The sequence below is a fragment of the Medicago sativa genome, chromosome 3, assembly GCF_051527215.1.
Source record: "Medicago sativa cultivar Bolivia chromosome 3, Bolivia_mono, whole genome shotgun sequence".
NCBI classification, from domain to species: domain Eukaryota; kingdom Viridiplantae; phylum Streptophyta; class Magnoliopsida; order Fabales; family Fabaceae; genus Medicago; species Medicago sativa.
In genome coordinates, this window is record NC_140751.1 from 68,723,492 (window position 1) to 68,744,784 (window position 21,293).

At 34.1% G+C, this 21,293-nt stretch overlaps 3 protein-coding genes and 1 long non-coding RNA gene across 10 annotated transcripts; 2 read left to right on the plus strand and 2 right to left on the minus strand.

Moving 5' to 3' along the window:
• The first annotated feature begins 634 nt into the window (after positions 1–634).
• Positions 635–3,264, plus strand: NMD3 (nonsense-mediated mRNA decay NMD3 family protein). Its single transcript, XM_085753171.1, has 2 exons — positions 635–750; positions 1,528–3,264. Exon 2 carries the CDS (start codon positions 1,539–1,541, stop codon positions 3,069–3,071), a length of 1,533 nt encoding a protein of 510 aa, XP_085609297.1. The 5' UTR covers positions 635–750; positions 1,528–1,538; the 3' UTR covers positions 3,072–3,264.
• A 1,352-nt stretch (positions 3,265–4,616) lies between these two features.
• LOC146939547 (putative oxidoreductase At4g09670) lies at positions 4,617–6,539 on the plus strand. Its single transcript, XM_085753172.1, has 2 exons — positions 4,617–5,120; positions 5,838–6,539. Exons 1-2 carry the CDS (start codon positions 4,650–4,652, stop codon positions 6,456–6,458), a joined length of 1,092 nt encoding a protein of 363 aa, XP_085609298.1. The 5' UTR covers positions 4,617–4,649; the 3' UTR covers positions 6,459–6,539.
• Positions 6,509–12,135, minus strand: LOC146939548 (uncharacterized). The gene is made up of 10 exons (XM_085753173.1): positions 10,602–12,135; positions 9,173–9,376; positions 8,570–8,680; positions 8,215–8,297; positions 8,051–8,117; positions 7,901–7,967; positions 7,697–7,827; positions 7,212–7,303; positions 7,055–7,121; positions 6,509–6,923 (listed from the first exon to the last, which is right to left on the minus strand). The coding sequence occupies exons 1-10, from the start codon at positions 11,898–11,900 to the stop codon at positions 6,756–6,758; spliced, it is 2,289 nt and encodes a 762-aa protein (XP_085609299.1). The 5' UTR covers positions 11,901–12,135; the 3' UTR covers positions 6,509–6,755.
• A 4,161-nt stretch (positions 12,136–16,296) lies between these two features.
• LOC146939549 (uncharacterized) lies at positions 16,297–18,931 on the minus strand. Of its 7 annotated transcripts, none has more exons than XR_015031684.1 (7): positions 18,492–18,775; positions 18,361–18,421; positions 17,750–17,806; positions 17,601–17,663; positions 17,329–17,383; positions 17,100–17,236; positions 16,297–16,590 (listed from the first exon to the last, which is right to left on the minus strand). It is a non-coding gene; the product is annotated as an uncharacterized LOC146939549 (long non-coding RNA). The 7 variants fall into 7 exon arrangements; XR_015031682.1 differs by having other exon boundaries at positions 17,506–17,663; XR_015031688.1 differs by having other exon boundaries at positions 17,100–17,214; positions 18,492–18,771.
• Positions 18,932–21,293: the final 2,362 nt, after the last annotated feature.

Consider the following 21,293-nt stretch of genomic DNA (forward strand, 5'->3'; position numbering starts at 1 on the left):
CCTTTTGTATAGTTGTTATAAACGTTTCAAATTCATTGGATTTGACCGAGTTTGGTTGAAAAATCATACGATGAAAGGATATTTAGATTAATGTGTTTTTTTTTTATTTTTTTTATTTTTTTTTATAGTTTTTAGGTTAAAAGGGAAAGTAGATGAGCACTGTACATATACAGGTACAACTATGATTCTATAATTCAATTTCAAAGTGTGTTTTTAAATTTCAAACAATAGAATTCGATGAGGATAAAATCGAAAAATGTAAAGCACACGAGAAAATGAGAGATGCGATAAGAAATCCTCGGTGAAAAGGCTTATCAAATGGAAATTGCTTTTTTCACATACCTAATTGATCACCCACGCTAGTAAAAGACCATCATATCCCTATCAAAAATTAACTTCCACTGGTTCTCATGTTGAGAAACCAGTGACAGTTAATTGTCATTCGGGTATAATGGTCTTTTAGGAGAGCAATTAGGTATGTGAGAAAAGTAATTGTTCTATCAAATAGGCTTCTAATCCCAAGCCCAAACAATATCCTTTTGAAGAAGCCCATCTTCATCATTCACAAAAAAACAAAAACAAAAAAGCAAAAACCATTTTCGCCATTTAAAACCCTAATTCAACAAAACTCAGCAGCTTCATACAAAGCAGGTTTCGCACCGCTTTGCCCCTCAGAACCAAATTGGAACCGCGCCGAATTCCACCGACCGGAAAATCGCATACAGAGTTAATCTCCGATCATCATAAACGGTGAGAAACTCGTTCACGTTTTCCATTTTCATTTTTTGTTATTTTGGTTTCCACCAATGTTCGAAATCATGAAAAACATAGAATTGATATATGAATCCGCTGTAATCTAGGTATTTTGTAATAAGTATTTGTTTGGATTGGTTTTATTTGAGCTTATTGTGATACTGTTTGAGAAAACTTACGAGAATAGCTTATAACATGTTCATAACCTGTTTTCAGCTTATTTTCATAAACTATCCGATGTAGCTTATGAAAACAGCTTATAACTTATATCAAAACAATATAGCTTTATTTTATTCTTTGTTATAGAAATAGCTTATGGGCCTGTTTGGATTGACTTATTTTTGTGCTTATGCTAAACAACTTATTCGAATTAATAAGCTTTTATGTATTATCATAAGCTTTTCAAGATAATTTATGAAAAAACAGCTTATGAAGATACAATTTTCGTTAATGAGAAGGTATGAATTAACATAAAAGCTTATTTATTTGCATAAGCTAAAAAATAAGCCAATCCAAACAGACCCTATATACATAAGAAAGCACTTATGCATGAGCTGTACATTAAGCTGTTTATCCAAACAGGACCTAAGTTAATTATATTGAAATAAATTAAATATTGATTTCAGTTAGTTTTGTATTTCTGTATATGCACTTTTTTTCTTTCTTTCTCTCTTCTTCCTGAAGCGTACTTATGTTTTTTAATTTAATTTTTAAGTTTTGCTTCTTTATACTTTCTCACAATGGAATACTGTTTTTTGTTCCTTATCATGCCAGGTGTATTCGAGATGGCACAAGAAGCCGGTATGTTCATGGTTCACCAAACAATTGGCAGTGTTTTGTGTTGCAAATGTGGGATTCGTATGCAACCAAATGCAGCCAATATGTGTGTGAAGTGTTTGCGCTCAGAAGTTGATATCACGGAAGGATTACTTAAGCGTCTGGTGCTTGTTCATTGTCCTGAGTGTGAAAGTTACTTGCAGCCACCGAGAACTTGGGTCAAACTTCAGTTAGAATCAAAGGAGCTGCTGACATTTTGCTTGAAAAAATTGCAGAAGAATATGAATATCAATAAGGCAAAGTTAGTAAATGCTGAGTTTATTTGGACAGAGCCACATTCCAAGAGGGTTAAAGTCAAGGTTAGTGTCCAGAAGGAAGTTTATCACGGCGCAATTCTCGAACAGTCTTACCCTGTTGAGTATGTTCAACAGGATCACATGTGTGAATCTTGCTCTAGGGTTGCAGCTAACCCTGATCAGTGGATTGCTGCTGTGCAACTCAGGCAACATGTCTCTCATAGGCGTACTTTTTACTATTTGGAGCAGCTAATTCTAAGGCATGGTGCTGCTGCTCGTGCTATCAGAATCAAACAGATGGATCACGGTATTGACTTCTATTTCTCTAATCGAAGTCATGGGATCAAGTTTGTTGAATTTGTAGGGAAAGTAGCCCCTGTTAAGAGCCGCAGTGATAAGCAACTTGTTTCTCATGATTCGAAGAGTAATAACTACAATTATAAGTACACATTTTCTGTGGAAATCAGCCCCATTTGTCGTGAGGATTTAATTTGTTTGCCTCCTAAAGCTGCTGCAATTTTGGGAAATATCGGTCCTATTGTGATTTGCACGAAGGTTACTAACAGCATTGCTTTGCTTGATCCACTTACCTTGAAGTTTGGTTTCTTGGATGCTGAGCAGTATTGGAGGACATCCTTCAAGTCTTTACTTACTAGCAGACAGTTGGTGGAGTATATAGTGTTGGATGTGGAAGTTGTTTCATCTGAGGTTAATGTCGGTGGCACGAAATATGTTTTAGCTGATGCTCAAGTGGCCCGTGTGTCTGATTTTGGAAAGAATGACACGATGTTTTCTATCAGAACTCATTTGGGCCATCTTTTAAAGCCTGGTGACAATGCTCTTGGTTATGATTTGTATGCTGCCAACAGTAATGACATGGAATTGGACAGGTACAAAGGAAATATTCCTGAAGTGGTTTTGATAAAGAAGAGCTATGAAGATCGCAAGACTCGTTCATTTAAGCTTAGACGAATTCCCATGGAGGCTGATGATAAGATTAAAGTTAATGAAGATAAGAGAAGTGCAGAATATGAACTTTTCTTGAAAGAGCTAGAAGAAAACCCTGAATTGCGGTTCAACATATCATTATACCAAAATAAAGACTATAAACCATCAGAGGTGGCATCTGTGACTGATGGTGAAGAGGCACCTTCTGTTCCATGGGATGAGCTGCTAACTGGGCTTGAAGATCTTGACCTGAGTGAGGGTGAGGGTGACGATGGCGGCGATAACATGGCTGAATAAGCATAAGTCACTTCTATCCTGAAATAGAAATTTATATGTTGAATCTTAGTTTTGTTGATGCAAGGGTACTCTCTTTTTGTTTGTGCTGTTTTAATTTTCAATCTCTGGTTATGTTTTTATTCTGCAAGAATGATATGTGGTTGTTATTCAGATATAGTAATAATACATATTATTATTTTGGGTTTGCTGTTAACTCTCTTTTATCAAACTTCCATAGAAACCAATGATGTTCTTGATGTTGAGTTTGTTTCATTCCTCAAAGATATGCCTCCAACCATTTTACTTTCAAGGTCACTGGTCGTGGTAAGGGAAACCATAATTGTCAGGCAAGATCACAGGCAGCAAATTTGTTCAAATCGTAGTTTTCCTTCAAGCTAGCTTTGCCTGAATTTTTATCTTTATCCTTTCTCTATTTAAGTTCATTTTTGCTCCTTTTTAGCATTCTTTTAAATTACTTTTTGTCTAAATAACATAGTAACTTAAAATCAGTGAAAGACTACTTATTTGCTCTGGTTGTGTTTATAAGGTGTACTTGTTTTGTAGTATTTAGTTTTTAATAATTTATGCTTTTATTTCTTAAATTAAAGGACTGGAGGATTAACTCGATAATGTTTAGCCTGATCACAAATCTATTAATCTTTAACTCCTTGCGCAACCATTTTTGGCATGCAATTTTTAATTCAAGTTGTGCTGTCTGCATCAAGTTACATCTATAATCCGTTTATGATTCTTTTCCATTACGTTGCAAAAGATAGATAATAATCAGAGAAAACAAAGGTACGACCATTTGTTTAATCAAAAAATGTTAATGCATCAATTTGATGAAGTTAATGCATGGATTCTCTTGGTATACCATACCAATAATCTCTCTTTATCCTTTGGACCCTTCTCTTCAATCCTCTGTTTTCAAACAGTATCTAGCTTATTTCCAAGTTTCAAATATAGACGATGGACAAATTATGTGTTAAACTGTGTGTGTATGATACCTTTGAGCTTTCTGTTAATTACAATGGATTTCTGAGTCTTTTGAGATTCAATTGCTACATGCTAAATGCACGTCTTAGATATTCACATATCAATATTCATCAGCCATCCTTCAAAAAAACATTCATCAGTCGTGAAATGTTTCAACCCATCAATGCACATGGTTTCAAGCTTGTAGCATAGTTTACAATCTGTACAAGAAATTAACGCCACAATGAGCATATATTATTTTGTTTAATCTGGAGACTATTTGCGAAAATATATTTGTTGTATGATCTGAAGAGGCTACGTGAGTAAAGAATATTCCCTTCCAGAATATTCATTGTATATACTGTTGCGTCCCTAAAATAAATATTTAAGAACTTAATGAAAAACATATTTTTGAATACTTTTAAAAAAGATCTAGTATTTAAAAAACAAAACCCTCAAATATAAATTTCATGTTACACTTGCTTTTTTAAAAAATTGCTCCCACCACTCAATTTGTTGGTAGAGGTTTAATGAGTAGGACCTATCCTATCCACAGCCAAGAACAATATGCATGGTTCTTACTTGCTAGCTAGTTTTTTTTTGCAATTTCTTACTACCCATAAAATGACTGAGAAAGATACAGTGCGTTTCGGCATCCTAGGCTGCGCCACCATCGCCAGAAAACTAGCAAGAGCCATTACTCTCACTCCCAACGCCACCATCTCCGCCATAGGAAGCCGCTCCATATCAAAGGCATCAAAATTTGCCATCGAAAACAGTTTACCAGCCAGTGTAACAATCTACGGTAGCTATGATGAGGTTGTGGAGGATTCAGGTGTGGATGCAGTGTACATTCCTCTCCCGACGAGTCTACATGTGAGGTGGGCAGTTGCTGCCGCGAGGAAGAAGAAGCATGTGCTGGTGGAGAAGCCGGCGGCACTTGATGTGGCGGAGCTTGATTTGATCTTAGAAGCTTGTGAGGCCAATGGTGTGCAGTTTATGGATGGGACTATGTGGTTGCATCATCCTAGGACTGTGAACATGGAACACTTGCTTGATCTTTCTAATTCCGATGGTATTGGACCCGTTCAATTTGTAAGTGGACCCCTATTTCATTATATCTTATATATTTTTCAAAGAAAAAACTCTAAATTTGTTTATAAGGACTATTTCATTTTTACCAGTATGGATCGGGTCTAGCATAAAAAAATTAGACCCCAACAACGTGGCAAACGATGATTCGAATCCTGACAAGGGATTAAAGGAGTTAAGAGTTAAATGTACAATGTTTAAATTTTGACAAAGGAAAAAAAATACTAACATAACAATTAACATACTAACAATTTAAATTTTGGTAGGAAGAGATATTCATGTTCAATATCCGTCATGTCTCGAATAAGATTACATCAAGTGAAAGAGAAAAGGGGAAACAAAAAAAACAGTTTGGTGGTTTGGGGGAATAACATAAGAGTTGGAGTGATAAGATATCATAAGTTAAATTAACTATTCGACTAACAAAAATACCAACTAATATTTTTTATTTTTAAAAATATTATTGAACTAAAAAAATATATTTAGGAAATTTGGATATAAAATTGAGGACATAGTGTAAAAAATAATTCATACCTAACAACTATCATTGAGGTCTAGCGCAAGTGGTTGATGCGTAGTGTGTATGAGTATCATAAATTTTGAACTATCGAGTTTGATTCTACGCATAAAAAAAGTAATTTATACTTTAATATTAATTTTTGTGTTAGATTTCGTTTATAATGTATAAACATTTTGTTTGCATAACGTTGTGTATTGAAGATCCATAGCACATCAACAATGCCAACAACTCAAGAATTCTTGGAGAATAACATTAGAGTAAAGCCAGAGCTGGATGCTCTTGGTGCCCTTGGTGACTTAGCATGGTACTGCATTGGTGCATCCTTATGGGCAAAGGGCTACAAGCTACCAACCACCGTCACCGCGCTTCCCGACGTCACACGAAATGCGGCCGGAGTCATATTATCAATCACATCTTCTTTGCAATGGGACCAACCAAATCAAACAGTTGCAAATATTCACTGCTCATTTCTTTCTCACACGTCCATGGACTTATCTGTAAGTGGTTCCAATGGGTCTATGCATCTTAAGGACTTCATAATCCCATACAAGGAGACTAGTGCTTCATTTGACTTCACATTTGGTGCAAAATTTGTTGATCTTCACATTGGGTGGAATGTGAGACCAGAGGAAGTTCATGTTGCCAACAAGCTCCCTCAAGAAGCTTTGATGATACAAGAGTTTGCTAGGCTTGTTGCAAGTATTAGAGATTATGGATCTCAGCCTTCTACAAAATGGCCAGAAATTAGCAGAAAGACTCAATTGGTAGTTGATGCTGTGAAAAAATCTTTAGAGCTTGGCTGCAAACCTGTTTCCTTATAGCTAGGTTGTTTACAAAATCATACAATTTATAGATATGTATCCGGATAAAATTTGATAAAATAACCAAGTGTGTGTTTGGAATTGGATCTGTAGTTAGTTTGACAAAATCATATAATCCACAGAAATATATATCGAGTACAAGACAACAATAGATAACTAATACAAAATAACTTAATAACAACAATTATGTCCCTTTGGTTGCAGGGGTTCTAGATCTTAGGTGTAGCATGGCCTTTTCTTTTCTTCGGACCAGAGGTATAGCACGACTTAATGTACTGGTATATACATACATTTGTATTAGAATGATGATACAAACGGCAATAATAATTCCCGTTGTTGAGCACTCAAAGACATTAAAATTTTCTCGAACGCACTAGGAGGAATGGTCTGCCCAAGCTGTCTCAGCAAATTATTCATCTGGTTGATTGTTTGTGCTGTAGCCAATTTGTCACCCTTCTCAATAACCTGAAGAAAAAAATGTTAGCATATATAGTTATCAATATTCATTATAATTAATAAAATTTCATCATAAGAAATCAGCACAAAAGATAAAGAAATAACTCAGACAAATAGGTCTATGCAGGTGAATAACTCACTTCAAGTAACACTGCAATAATCTTAACAAGATTTTGATTACCAGCTCCTAAAAGATCTCTATCTAATCTGAAAAGCAAATAAAGCATTCCGGTTAATAAACCTGCATGTTATGCTGAAAACTTGATAATTCAAAAAGATTCTTTTGAACTTTCTTACCTTGCAACCATTGAACAGAGCTGTTCATGCATAATTTTTGCTTCAACCAAATCTTCTTTAAGGGGCAAGAAACTTAACCAAGCAGGGATAAACTGCAAGAATGAAATGAGTATAAAAAATTGCACGATTTTGCAACTGTTGTAACCAATTGGAATATTGAGTATACAACTTGATGAAATTTAGATATAGACACTAAAGTTAGTAGTTGACAGTAGTAAATAAAATTAGTAGTAGACAGACAGGAAATCCATGGTTTTAAATTGCGGTCCGCAACCATAATCGTAGCCTCAATATCAAAGATTTTGAGGTCTACATATCAACAATGTAACTGCAGTTTTGACCACATAGGACACATTTTTCCGCATTTTGTCCTCAATATAAAGGTGCAGAATTACTGCAACCACGATTTAAAACCATGGTGAAATCTATATAGAATAATCAGATGATGATCCATACACCAATAGACATTAGAAGGGAAATGTTACCATAGAGCCATCAATGCAATCGCGATGGAATTCACAAATTCTTCCTATAGCAGAAACTGCAATATCACATGCTTTTGCATTCTCTGATCGGTTCGGATCTTTGATAAAAATACTGAATTCTGACAATATCACTGAAAACCACAAAAAATTTAGTTGTGAAACTATTGATAATACAATGGAAGAATTATAGAGCAAACAACATACTATTGATATAAGGCTTGAAATTTGGCGTCCCAAACTCAGCACAAATTCGAATTCCCCTAGCTGCTTCCTGAAAAAGGGGCAAAATCATTAAATAACAACATACAAAAACTGTATTAAGAATGAAACCGAGGTCGCAAAAAGATAAGAAACCTCTTTGATTACAGAATCTTTGTTACTGCATGCTTCCACTAAGTTTGGAAGATAAATTGCAAAATACCTACCAAAAAACAAATATAAACTTTTAATGTATCATCATCAATTAATATGAAATTGGTGGTAAACATGTTTTTAAAGATACAAGAAGAGGAAGATACTTGTGTGCTACTTCATTACAACGTTGTGCAACTATGTTAAAGGCTAACAAACCAATCCTTCTTTGCTTAGCACTTCCTTTATCCTGAAAGCAGAAAGCAGAAAAATATTATGAGTCATAATGGCAAGTTCAAAACAAAACCTTACAAAGAAAGCAGAAAATGAAGCTAATGCAGCCGCAATTGCAATAGTGATGTCATTCCTGCGACATGTAATACTGTTATACTGCGGTCGCAATTGCAGATTGTTGACTGCAATTATAATAATAATGACAACATTCCTATGGATAATGAAATCAAATGTGATAACTTTTCCACGGATAATGAAATCGAACATATTGTAAGACAATAATTTTACCTGAATCATTGATAACAGTTTCTTCATTACAATATCTGCATTCTGGTATAGTGCTAAGCTATCAGGAAGAGTGTTCTTTAGAAAGTTCAACATTGCGGAGGCAGCTTGTTCCTAGAAAAGCATCATGTAAAATTTAAAAGACATTAAAAATGTGCTAAAGAAGACATACAATGTTGATAATAACATGAATATTGTGCTTCCGTGAGAGCGAATTGTAAAGAATGAAGAAGCGGTAGGAATGGAAATAAGTAAACACATCTCGACATTGTTCATGCTTTCAAGTTCAAATAGATGTTGTGAAATAATGGCTATAGTGTAGCGGAATTTGAACAAATCGCTATTGTTCTACAATGCAATACGTTATTTAGTACAGAATATTTTCAAAACGTGGTCGCAGCTATAGCACTATTGTGTAATAGAATCTAAACAAACCGATATTTTTCGCAATCTGCGATTGACAACATTCAAAATTAAGAAAACGACAAAGTAAACAAAGCAAATATATATGTTGGAGTTGAAGAAACTATGCATGGACTATACGGAAGTTCTAGATTAAAGAAAAAATAGGTTTTGCATGAAATTAGTCAGTTAACATATACATACCTTTACTTTATTGTCCTCATCACTGCCATGTGCAATGAAAAAGGCATGCATAAACCTATGATGATAAAGAAGTTGAGCCGCTTGGACAAAGTTTATAGGCATCTCCATCAAAGTAAAAGCAGCCAACCGAACTTGAACATGAGAGTCTTGGAATAACTTCAAAGTTTTGGTTACCATTTCCCCTAGAAAGTTATCCATCAATACCTGCACAAATGTATATGGGACATATTGAGGGAGAATCACCATCTTCAAATCTAATCAAACCACAAAAATAAAGTAGAATTTTATAAAGGTGCTATAGAAACAATAATTTCCTAAGAGTCAAAATACTATTCATCTATCGATGCGACCACAATTTGGTGATTTCCATTATGGTATTTGTGTTCAATGCTGTCTAGTAGCTATATAGCATAGCAGAATTTGAACAAATCACTATTGTTCCCTTATACTATATTTAGTACAACAAGTTGTCAAATAGCGGCTAAGGCGGCGCTATAACACACTATTGTGTGACAAAATTTGATCAAATCACTATTTTTTGCAATATGTGATTGACAACGCTAATTGTGTTTTATATATTTATAAATTATGAAAAAGTCTACTGTGCAATACCTCAACGCAGTGGATGCAACACTCCTTTTTTAATATTTTCCTCTTTATATCATAGATTGAAAATGCATTTTAAAGAATTGAAGATATTTTTAAGGGGTAATGAGATAGAAGAGATTTTTTAAGATAAGTTATAGATAATAATATGCAAATAAAATATAAATTAACATCATAAACAACCAAGGATTACACAAAAACGTTCAAAACTAAAAGGCGGGAGAACCATTCATAAAAAAGACACGGGGATCCGATCCCGACTTTCTCCCTAAAAACCAATTCCAAGATAAACTCTTTATCGAGTTCACAACCTCAACCCCTTTCGACACCTTTGAACAAAAAATGTAGCTACTTCTAGCTTTTCAAATTAGCCACGACATTGTATTGCAAACCAACAACATGCTTTTTAATCCTTTCCCTTTCTTAGAAGAGTGTGTTTGAATGGAGGATTTATTAAGAGAACGGAGGCGGAAACTTATTTTCTTATTTAAATTAAGAACTCTAAAACATTTAAAAAAAAAATCAAGTGTGATAAAATGTTACATGATCATCTATAATATTATTATTTTTATGTTTTATAAAAATCTCAAGTATAAATCAAAATATAAACTTTTTTTACAAGAGAAAAATCAAAATATAAACTTAGTCCTTATATATACCCTAACAATTGCTATTGCAAGAAATTATGTATGTGTTAGGGCAAGAACTATGCATAAAATGATGTGTGTGTTGGTGAAATAACAACTTAGTAGCATAGTATCAATATCATATGCATGAAATATGTTAATGAAAGAACAAGAGATTATAGTTATGATGAAGTCACCATTTCATCAGAGAACTCTTTAGAAATCACAGTGAGCAATGTAATTCCTGCATGTCGCATTTTCCAGTCAGCTGAATCCAAGTAATATTTAGTCAACAGTTCATTTGCAACAGCCACAACTTTGTCCCCTCCAAATGCAACACAAAGCTTCTTCAAACACTTGATTCCAAATTCATACACATCATCAACCTTTTCATTCTCACCATCTACACCTTTTCCTTTTTCTTCATCCGATCCACGATCACCACAACCAGCACCAGTACCGTCCTCTTTAACAGACAAAACCAACGATTTCATCGGAATGATAAATAACCTAACCACCGTCTCATGAGGCAAAGACATCAGCATCTGTTCACATTCCTTCAACTCAGTCATCGCAAGCACCAATTCAAAAGCCAAACGATGTGTTTCATCGCTAACACCGCTACTCTCTGCGATCTGAAGTGCATCTAAGACCATATCACTCATGTAAGGCTTCACAAGAAAAGGTTCAGCAGACACAAGCTTAACCAACTCTGCAAAAGCGCTTTTGAAGTAGCTTTTTTCATATCCTTGCAAGAGTGCAAATACACCGACCATCATGGCTCGAAGTAGTTCGTGAAAAAGTGATGGATCTGAAAACAAACGAATCAGGTTCACCACTGCACCAAATGATGCAACTTGAACGTTAGGGTTTCGTGAATCAGCAAGTGCACCTATGAACGAAGAGTGAAGTACTTTAACACGGTCTTGTAGAGATTTGGAGAGGATTAAACAACAGTCATTTGACAGTGAGGCAAAGACTAAAAAGGAAAATTCTCGAAGCTTCTCTTCGGTTGAATTAACCGAGGAGAAGAGAAATTCCAGAATTTCTTGCCAGTGTTGATGGTTTTGATAAATAACTGAAATGGTTTCGGCTAAGACAAGTGACGCTAGTCTAAGGACGTGGACTGACTTTTCTTCGGTTATGAATTTAAGGAAATGGGCCTGGAGACGGGCTTGGGCCTGAGGACGGAGTTTGGGCCAAAGATGAGAGGGTTTGACAAAAACAAGAGCGCGTGCAGCGTTTGTGCGAGTGGGGATTTCTGGAGATGAGGTTAGAAGGAAAAAGAGTTTGATCATGAGGAGATCAGGGTGGTGGTGTTTGCAACATTGAAGGAATGTGAGTGATTTTGATCGGTTTTGTTGTTGTTCATGGTTTTGGTGTTGAGTAGGGTTAGGGTAAAGGTGAGAGAAGAGAGTTTCCATGGCTTTGTCATCGTTGGAACTTAGAATCTTGAAGGTTTCGGATTGTAATTCTAAAGGGAATTCAGATTCCATTGTGAGAATGTGATGAGTGCAATTGGATTAAGGGTTTTAGGGTTTGTTCTTGATGATATGTTGTTTGGTTTTGGTGTAACTAACGTGAGTGAATGATCATGCGAGAGACGCACATAGAGAGAGTGAGGGAGGGTGATTTTCTATCTTGTTCTTGCTAGATACTATAAAGAAAGAAAGAAAGAAAACAAAGATTGGATTACAAAAAATACATGAGATAGAAGGGTATGTTATGTATGGCGGCTGAAAGAGAAGAAGGATAGTAATAAATAACACTAACAATCCTTGGAACTCTCAAGTATGATTCGATGACAGCGTTGTTACTTTCATAGCCCTATTCAACTCCAATCACAAATCTTGCTCACACAAGTGAAATAAACACGCCTTTAATATCAACTATCGAACGAAGATCATAGAGACATGCTATGATAAGGTGATGAATACGAATATGATATGATAATGATATGATAGACAATTATACTATCATGTGTTTGGTGCACACATGATAAAAAACAAGATAAGAATAATACTCCCTCCGTTTCAAAATGAGTGTCGTTTTAGGTGTTTACACACATATTAAGAAATGCAATGATTAAGAGAAAGAGAATGGTTATTTTACCAAATTATCCTTATTAACTATTGGTTAGTTTTAAAAGTAATACTTTGGAAGTAGTGTGCAGAGTATTAATTGGAGGGTACAATTGAAAAGAAAAAGTTATTATTGCATTGGAAACTGAAAGCGACATTCATTTTGAAACAAATTTTTTTGGCTAAAGCGACACTCATTTTGAAACGGAGGGAGTACTTTTTAAAAAATGTTTTGGTCCTAATTATAAGAAAAAGTCACAACATTTAAGATGTAGTTATTATTTAAAAGACTTTTTTATCCCTCATTTAACGATTGTCATTTTAATATTAGTGGATGTATTTAATGTTTCATAACATTCTATAAGGATATATTTGTAAAAATATTTAAAAAGTTACAACAATTAATAATAGCATTGGTATTGATGTTTTTTGACTTTTCTTCTTGTAATAAGGACCTGAGGGAGTAATAAAAAATATGCTTTTTTTTAGAGAATAATAAAAAATGGTGGAAAAGCGAAATCCATCAACCAATTGAAAAACCTAGAGCCGCACAACTTAAAGATGAATTGGATATCATCTTCGACGGCGAAATGCCTCTATAGAAGAAATTAAAAAAAATCAATATGTCTTTTTTTTGAACAAGAAAAATCAATATGTCTTAAAGTGGAATTCCCAAATTGTTCGCCGTGTTAAAAAAAAAACAAAATATTATAAAAGAAAATTTGGTAATTCTATCAATAATTCGGTAAAAGAAATATGAAATTTTTAGTACATGGCATGTAGTTTCATCACACATTAAATAAGTGGAGAAATATAAAATATGAAATTAGGGTAGCCGAGTTTGCATGGAAATTAAGGTATTATGTTTGTAAACGTATTAAATAAGTGTAGAAAATATTGTAAAAAAAAAAGGTAACATGATAGGAATGAAATTGGTGCGATGCATTTTTTTAGTATTAAATAAGTGTACAAAATATTTCCTTCAAAAATAAAAGTGTATAAAATATTGTCAAAAAAAAAAGGCACGACGATAGGAACGAAAAATATGTTTTGTATTTATCCATTTGAAGTGAATGAGAATTAATGAAAATGTGACATAATTTACCAACAACAATTTTGCTTGAGTTTGTGATGGAAAACATGTCTTCTTTAAGATAAAAGCAACGTCTAGTTGTGAATAATAAATGCATCGTGCATAGTGATAGAAATGAAATTGGTGCGATGTATTTTTTTAGTATTAAATAAGTGTATAAAATTTTGTTAAAAGTAAGAGGATATGAATGAAATTGGTGCGATGCATTTTTTTGAGATGAAATTTGTTAGGTTAAATTACTAGTACTGCTAACCTAAAACAGCAAATTGGAGGAAAAATATTAGGTTAAATTGCTGCAGACCTAACAAAATTAATAAATAAGGATTTAAAAAAAAAGGAAAAACACCTTAAACAAAATAAAAATCAAACACTTAGTCTTCTTCATAAAATTAAATCAACTCAGAAAATAAAATAAAAAATCATCATCAAATTTTCATCATCATCAAACTCTTCATTATCCCTCATCAAATTCAAACAATAGTAAAAACAACAACAACCCAAAAAAGTATATACTCATCTATACTCTTATTATCTCTTTTCCAATCTTCAAAACAACATACCCTCATTCTTTGATATTAAAAATACTGAAGTTATTGGACTAGATTCAAAAAAACGCATCCCTCCATAAATGACACATCACCGTCAATGTGTTGTCGATGTTGATGACTAAGATCTAGATCGGTGAATCAGTGTTCTCCTTTTATTACAACATCACCCCCTTCGCTTTCCCCCTCTTTCAGATCTACTCATTCATTTTGAACCGGAAGCTGAAAACTAAATTCGAAGGAAGAAGAAGGAAATTCAATATCAAAAAATCCAATTACCTATTTTTTATTTCTCAATATCCAAAAATTCAATTGACAAAAAATAAAGAAAGAAATTCAATATCCAGAAATTCATTGGCAAGAATTTTAGAGGAAATAATTTTGTGTTAAAGGAAATGATTTTTTTTTAGAGGAAATAGAAGAAGGAATTTTGTATCTGGTTCAATTCATCTTTCCTCCTTTATTCCGTAAAGATGATTCAGAAGAGCATGATGGTTCAATATTGCTACGACCAATAGTTCTGCCTGCAAGGTGGTTGGGATGAGCTATATCAAGATTAGGACTCATGATGGTAAATTATGTACACTAAACAAAGTTAGACATGTTCGACACATGCGAAGAATCTGATATCTATGAGTTTTATGGACAAGAAGGGGTTTAGTTTCAAAGGTGAAGGTGGAGTTATACATGTTTGCAAGGGTTCAAGTGTAATTTTAAAAGGTGTGAAGCGGTGTACTCTGTACTTTCTACAAGGTATTACCCTAACTGATTCTAGGGTTGTTGCTTCCTCTAAGATTGACCAAGAAGATATGACGAAGTGTGGCATATGAGGCTTGGGCATATGAGTGAGATGGGGATGCAAATTCTGGCTAACGACGATCTTCTTTGTGGGCAGAAGATAAAGGATCTTGGATTATGTGAACACTGTGTTTTTGGGAAACTACATCGCAATAAGTTTCCAAAAATGATCCATAGAACAAAGGGCACACTAGATTACATCAACGCTGATTGTTGGGGGCCTTCACGTATGGTGTCTTTTGGGTGTCACAAGTAATTTCTATTGTTGATTGATGATTATTCAAGGATGACCTGGATATTCATAATGAAGCATATGAGTGATGCTTTCAAGAACTTCAAGTACTGGAAGACATTAGTGGAGAATCAAACTTGGAAGAAGGTCAAGAGACTGCGAACTGATAATGGTTTGGAATTATGTTGGTCTGAGTTTAATGAGTTTTGCAAGACTGAATGGATTTCCAGGCATCATACGGTTAGGAATACACCTCATCATAATGGTGTAGCATAACGTATGAATCAGACACTTCTGGAAAGAACTCAGTGTATGCTCTCGAATGTTAGGTTAACTAGAATGTTTTGGGCAAATACAATTAACACATCATGTTATCTGATAAATCGTGGACCTCACACATGTATAAATCTGAAAACTCCTTATGAATTGTGGTCTGGGAAATCTGCTAATTATTCTAATTTGAGGGTTTTTGGTTGCATGGTCTACTATCATGTCAATGAGGGGAAGTTGGAGCCAAGAGCGAATAAAGGAGTATTTGTAGGTTATAGAGATGGTGTGAAAGGATATAGGATTTGGTCCCCATATGAGAACACTACAAAAAATCGCGTGATTTCCGGCGGCTAAAATTTGCTTGTTGCGGCGGTTTTAGCCGCCACTATATACAAAAGTGTCGTTTTCAAAACTGCCGAAATTTTTCCTGCCACAAAGTTTAAAACGGCGGTTTAATAAGAGCCGCCATGGTACCTGCCAGAATACGCGTTGTGCATTGCGGCAGCTAAAATTTCGAATAAAACGGCAGTTTTAGCTGCCGTAATATACATTTTCAGCAACAAAAAAAAATGTACATAGCGGCAGTTTTAACCGCCACAATGTCCACCATTTGTTTAAAAAAATAATAGCAGATTATGGCAGTTTTAACTGCCATAATTTGTACATTTTGCAACAAAAAAATGGTAGAAAATAATCTTATTCATTTGAGCCTTTTCTCCATAATTTCTCATAATATAATAGAATAATTTCACCCAGCAATGTCAATATTGTAAAGTCTTCAGCATCATAATATGAAAGTCTAGCCTTTTATGCTACAAAGGATAGAAAAGAAAGGAAAAACATATTGAAGTGTAAAAGAATACTTAAATGTCCTAGCACCATAAAATTTGGAGTTAACAAATGAAAACAAAAATATTCTCAATCATTCACACAAAGTACCAATAGTTAAGACTAAATAATAACAACACGACCTCATACAATATGGTCAATTGGCCTTACAAATGGACTGTCAAGCTGTACATAAATGGACAACCTCTTTGAGAGAATGTGTAGCTGTTTCCATTGTCGTAGATTCTACCTTAGATTCTGTTGGCAAGCATGGCTGAGAACCATTCAGAAACATGTCTTCTTCAGATACTGTGAACCCAAACTTCTGGTCTTCTCTATCTGCAGAGTAAACAACCAATTGTATCACACCAATTAGTAACCATAAGGGGTATTAACAATTGATTTCTGTCCAATATGGCTGGACTAGAGTATAAACTAACTATTTATATGTAAACAATATAGTAGCCGCTCATATCATGTACAATATTTGCAAAATACCATCACCAAACTGACTCTTTCACAAAGTATATATAAATTATTTACATAACTAAACATCAAATATAAATAAGAAAAATATTAAGGACACCAATTGAGATTATAAATCAGTAAGTAAAAGAATGATTTAACACCATTTACAGGGCAATAGATATGAAATTCAAAAGTCTTTTTCTTAGTTCCTGCTTCATATAAGTTGCATCGAGAGTATATCGGTAAAATAGTTTTAGAAATATTAGTTATTTCCACAATTGTTGTTCATAAATTAGAATGCAAAATAGTAAATTAAATGCAGGGGATGATAGCAGTACAATCACCTAGGATTCAATACTAAAGCAAACTATATATATTACCCAATTTCTAGTGCAATTGTCGTCAAACAAACTCTTCCAAATCTCATACGAAGGTGTCTCTGCCGCGTTCTATCAAGGAAACTCAGATGAATTGCCATGCTGTGCAAAGTGACATCTAGTGCCATTAACGAATACACCTGTCAGAAGTTCCACCTCCAGACAAAAGAGTGCTCGGGTGAGGGGACACCGGAGTGCTCTATTAGTCTCAAAGTTGTGTGAGTTGGCATACCTGATTATCATTACCACTAGAAGCAAGTTTTTTTGTCAACACAGGACCATTATACCTGTCAAGTTGAAAGATAAAAATTGCCATCAATTTCACTACATACATACAATTAACTTTATAAAACATTATTACTAATGCTAGTTCAATGTGTATTTGCCAAATTCTTTTCTCATCTCATACTTGTGACCTACAGACATGCCAATAGAGTCACTTGAAACCCGCATGTCATGGCAAACTTGAGCACCATTTGTGCCAATGGATATGAAAGAACCCACCTTGGTTCACTGGACACAATATATACCATCATCATAAGACCTCGAGTCACACAACTTCGTCACCTGAAATCCACACGAAGATATATTCACTTAAATAGTACATATTGAGATTATTGATGGCACTTGGACATTAGTTTAATTCTACTCACTGAGTCTGCTGAATTATCCACTTGCGATAGTGATCTGCAACTACTTTTCCAATCAACCTGTTCATTAAAATCCAACTAATTAAGCTTTTTTTCATGTGCTTTTAGCTTTACAAGTAGGTTTCAAAATCAAAGATTTAAAAAATAACATGAAACTCAGAACTAGAAAGCTTCACCTTCAGAATGAAAAGAACACCAAGCATTTAAAATATAAATATTAAAACCAAACTAACAAAAACAATCATGAAAACCCAAACTATTCCACAACCCAAAATCCAAAAATTGATAAGCTTCCATCTTTGACTGATTAAGCAAAAAAATCCATAAAAAAATAAAAATAACCGAATTATTCTTGGACTAATGATAAATTTGACATCCAAGATCTGTAAAAAAATGATTGAATATACATCAAAGAAAAATGTCTTCACATTCCAAAATCTAAATTAGACCAGAGCAACATTGAATCCTTGATACATGAACAAATAATACCAACCCAAAGTAAAATTTCTTACGAGAAGGGAACATCAAAATAAATTAGGGTTTTCATATGGGATTTAAGAAATAACGCAAAAGAGAGATTGAACCTAATTAAAGACTTAAATTAGAAAACAAACCTGCATTTTTCACCAACAATGGAGGGATGATGATGATAAACTCGCAAGGAATGTATGTTTTCTGAAACAAAGAGGGGAGTCGATTAACCTTGCAGTTTCTAAAATATTGGAGACGACGGAAACGAACTTACCTCATGAAGTGGGAGACGACGGCAAAGGTTTCCGACAGACGGTGGGGAAAGATCCAGTGACGAGAGAGAAGTGTTTTGTTTAGAGGGAGGGGAGTTTTTGTTTACGGATAAAGAAGTGAAAAAGAAAAGAATAAGGGGGAAGAAAAGAGAGGGACAATTTCACTAAAAAAGAGGAGAGGGAAAGTAAAAATTTGTTTTTCGAGAGAGGGAAAGTAAAAGGGCTGGCCAAAAAAAAAATTGGAGAATACCGGCGGCTTAAACTGCCATAATGCACAGCATAAATTATTTAATATTAATAGAGTTTAATGGCGGCTAAAACTGCCGTAATACACGGTATATACTGGCGGTCACTAAAACCGCCACAACGTACTGTTTAAAATGGCAGTTATTGGTAGCCGCCGCAATAAACCTGCCGGAATTCACCAGTTTTTTTGTAGTGGAAGAGGGTTATTTTAAGTAGGAATGTTGTCTTTGATGAAAATTCCATGTTTAACCCAACTGTGAAGTTCACTATTCCGGAAGACTGTGGTATTGAGAAGCAGGTGGAGCAGAGAGAACCGAGGCTATTTGTGAAGCAGAGAAGGGCTCTCCTCAATCACATTCAGAAGCAGAAGCATCAACTGTTCCATTAGCATCAGGGGAACATCACAGTATAGCTCTTAATCGCCCTAAAAGATCTAATTTTGGGGTACCTCCTACGAGGTATGGCTATGAGGACATGGTTTCCTATGCTTTACAGGTTGCACAAGAAGTGGATCCTTATGACCCATCCACTTTCGAGGTAAACAAAGTGGATACAACAGACAACCCATATGATACGTTTACCAAGCCGGTTCGGCAGAGCAAGTTTCAACATTGTTTGAACTTGCTCAATGTTAGAAGTTGTTGGTTGCCCTTGGAGGGGCAAGACCTGGGGCAGAGCCGGCTCATCTGGGCATTAATGTGTAATGCATCTGACACATCTGGTACATCAATTACATCTGGTGCATCTGGTTATCTGGACAGGATTCAAGTCAAGGTGGAGAATTGTTGAAATATGCCTTGAATTAGTGTTGGGAAAATGTTCCACATCAGATAATATGAATAAATATGCAAAGACTTGACCATATAAATAAAAGCCTTGTGTGTTAGTGTTTCTTGCACCAATAGTTAGCGGGTTTTGCTATAACTGGCGTTACCTCTACTATTCAGTATCTGTAATATGTAATTATCGATTATAATGAATTCATTTCAGTGGCTCTACCCGTGGATTTGTCAGCACATTGCTGGATACCACGTTAAATCTTGTGTCATTTTTCATTCTGTCTTTTACTATTATTGCCATTATTCTCGTGTCCTGTTGTAATACAATACATTGAACACACAAATTTTCATAAAAAATTATCATTTATGGTTGTTAAAGAGTGTCTGGAGGTACTCGTTAGCATTTCCCTAATTTTTAATGCAAATGAGAGCCTATGGTTAGAAAGAAAAAAAATAAACAGTAGGTATTAGTCTAAGAGTTACAGGGGTTGAGTGCGAGGGATGTTAGTGCGGTGAATTTGAGCCTTTTGATGAAATGGAGATGGCGTTTGATTCAAAATGACAAAGCCACCATGGAAAGAGGTCTTAGAGGAGAAATATGCGGCGATGGTGGGTAAGTTGGTTGTAGCTAGCAGGGTGGGTAAGTCGTTTGAATTTAGGTGTGATTTGCACAAGATCATATCTCAAATCTCATTATCCGAAAATGGTCACTATTTAATTGAGATCTCAACCATGACATTCTAAGTTAAAAGAATTTATTTATTCGTAAGCCACCAATTTCAAACAACAAAAATTCTTGGAAACATATACTTTCCAATTCTAATTTTATTTAGAAATATCTCATACCACATATCTCAAACAACATACCCTTCTTTTTAATTCTAATTTTAATTTTATTGTGTATCTATACTAGTGTGTTGATTCATGCAATTCATTTGAATGTAATGGAGAATGGAATATGCCTATAAAAAAAGAGAATGAAATATAATTGGATTTGTAATATATAGATTTAAAAGTGAATTAATAATTACATTAGTAAGAACATATACATCATAAAAACAAAAAAAGAATGAGAAAGTATCATTCTTTTTAGTAGTGAAAGTATCGTATCATTCTAATAAAAAGGGAAAAGTGGTTTGAAAATTGAATGTGATCATAGGAATTAACGAGTAATGTATTTAAACCATATTATACATTATGGCAAAAGTGAATTAATAATTACATTAGTAAGAACATATACATCATAAAAAAAAAAAAAAGAATGAGAAAGTATCATTCTTTTTAGTAGTGAAAGTATCGTATCATTCTAATAAAAAGGGAAAAGTGGTTTGAAAATTGAATGTGATCATAGGAATTAACGAGTAATGTATTTAAACCATATTATACATTATGGCTCTGTTCGGTAAAAAGAAGATATAAACTAGCAGATAACTGATAAGCTGGTTGATAGCTAAAAAGTTAGCTTATAGCTGATGACTGATAGCTGAAAAACTCGCTTATTAAAAATAATGTTTGGTAAAATTAGCAGTTGAAGTGACTGATAAATATAAAATGACATAAAAAGACATTTTTTTTATAAATTATATACACATTTTTTTTACTTATTTATTTAATTTTAAATTATTTTCATCTCCAGAATGATAACTGTTTTTTATGAATTCAATTAATATTTTTTATTTTACTAAAATGATTTTACTATTTGTTGTAGATTTAATTTAAAACTATATATTATATTGTATGAATTGAAGGCAAGTTAAAAAAAAAAAAAAGGAAGCAGAA

Coding starts and splice junctions, on each gene's coding strand:
- NMD3 (XM_085753171.1), top strand. CDS start 1,539: ATGGCACAAGAAGCCGGTATGTTCATGGTTCACCAAACAATTGGCAGT.
- LOC146939547 (XM_085753172.1), top strand. CDS start 4,650: ATGACTGAGAAAGATACAGTGCGTTTCGGCATCCTAGGCTGCGCCACC. Junction 5,121..5,837: donor GTATTGGACCCGTTCAATTT/GTAAGTGGACCC, acceptor TGTGTATTGAAG/ATCCATAGCACATCAACAAT.
- LOC146939548 (XM_085753173.1), bottom strand. CDS start 11,900: ATGGAATCTGAATTCCCTTTAGAATTACAATCCGAAACCTTCAAGATT. Junction 7,828..7,900: donor TTTCAAGCCTTATATCAATA/GTATGTTGTTTG, acceptor TGTGGTTTTCAG/TGATATTGTCAGAATTCAGT. Junction 6,924..7,054: donor TTATTGCAGTGTTACTTGAA/GTGAGTTATTCA, acceptor TTTTTTCTTCAG/GTTATTGAGAAGGGTGACAA.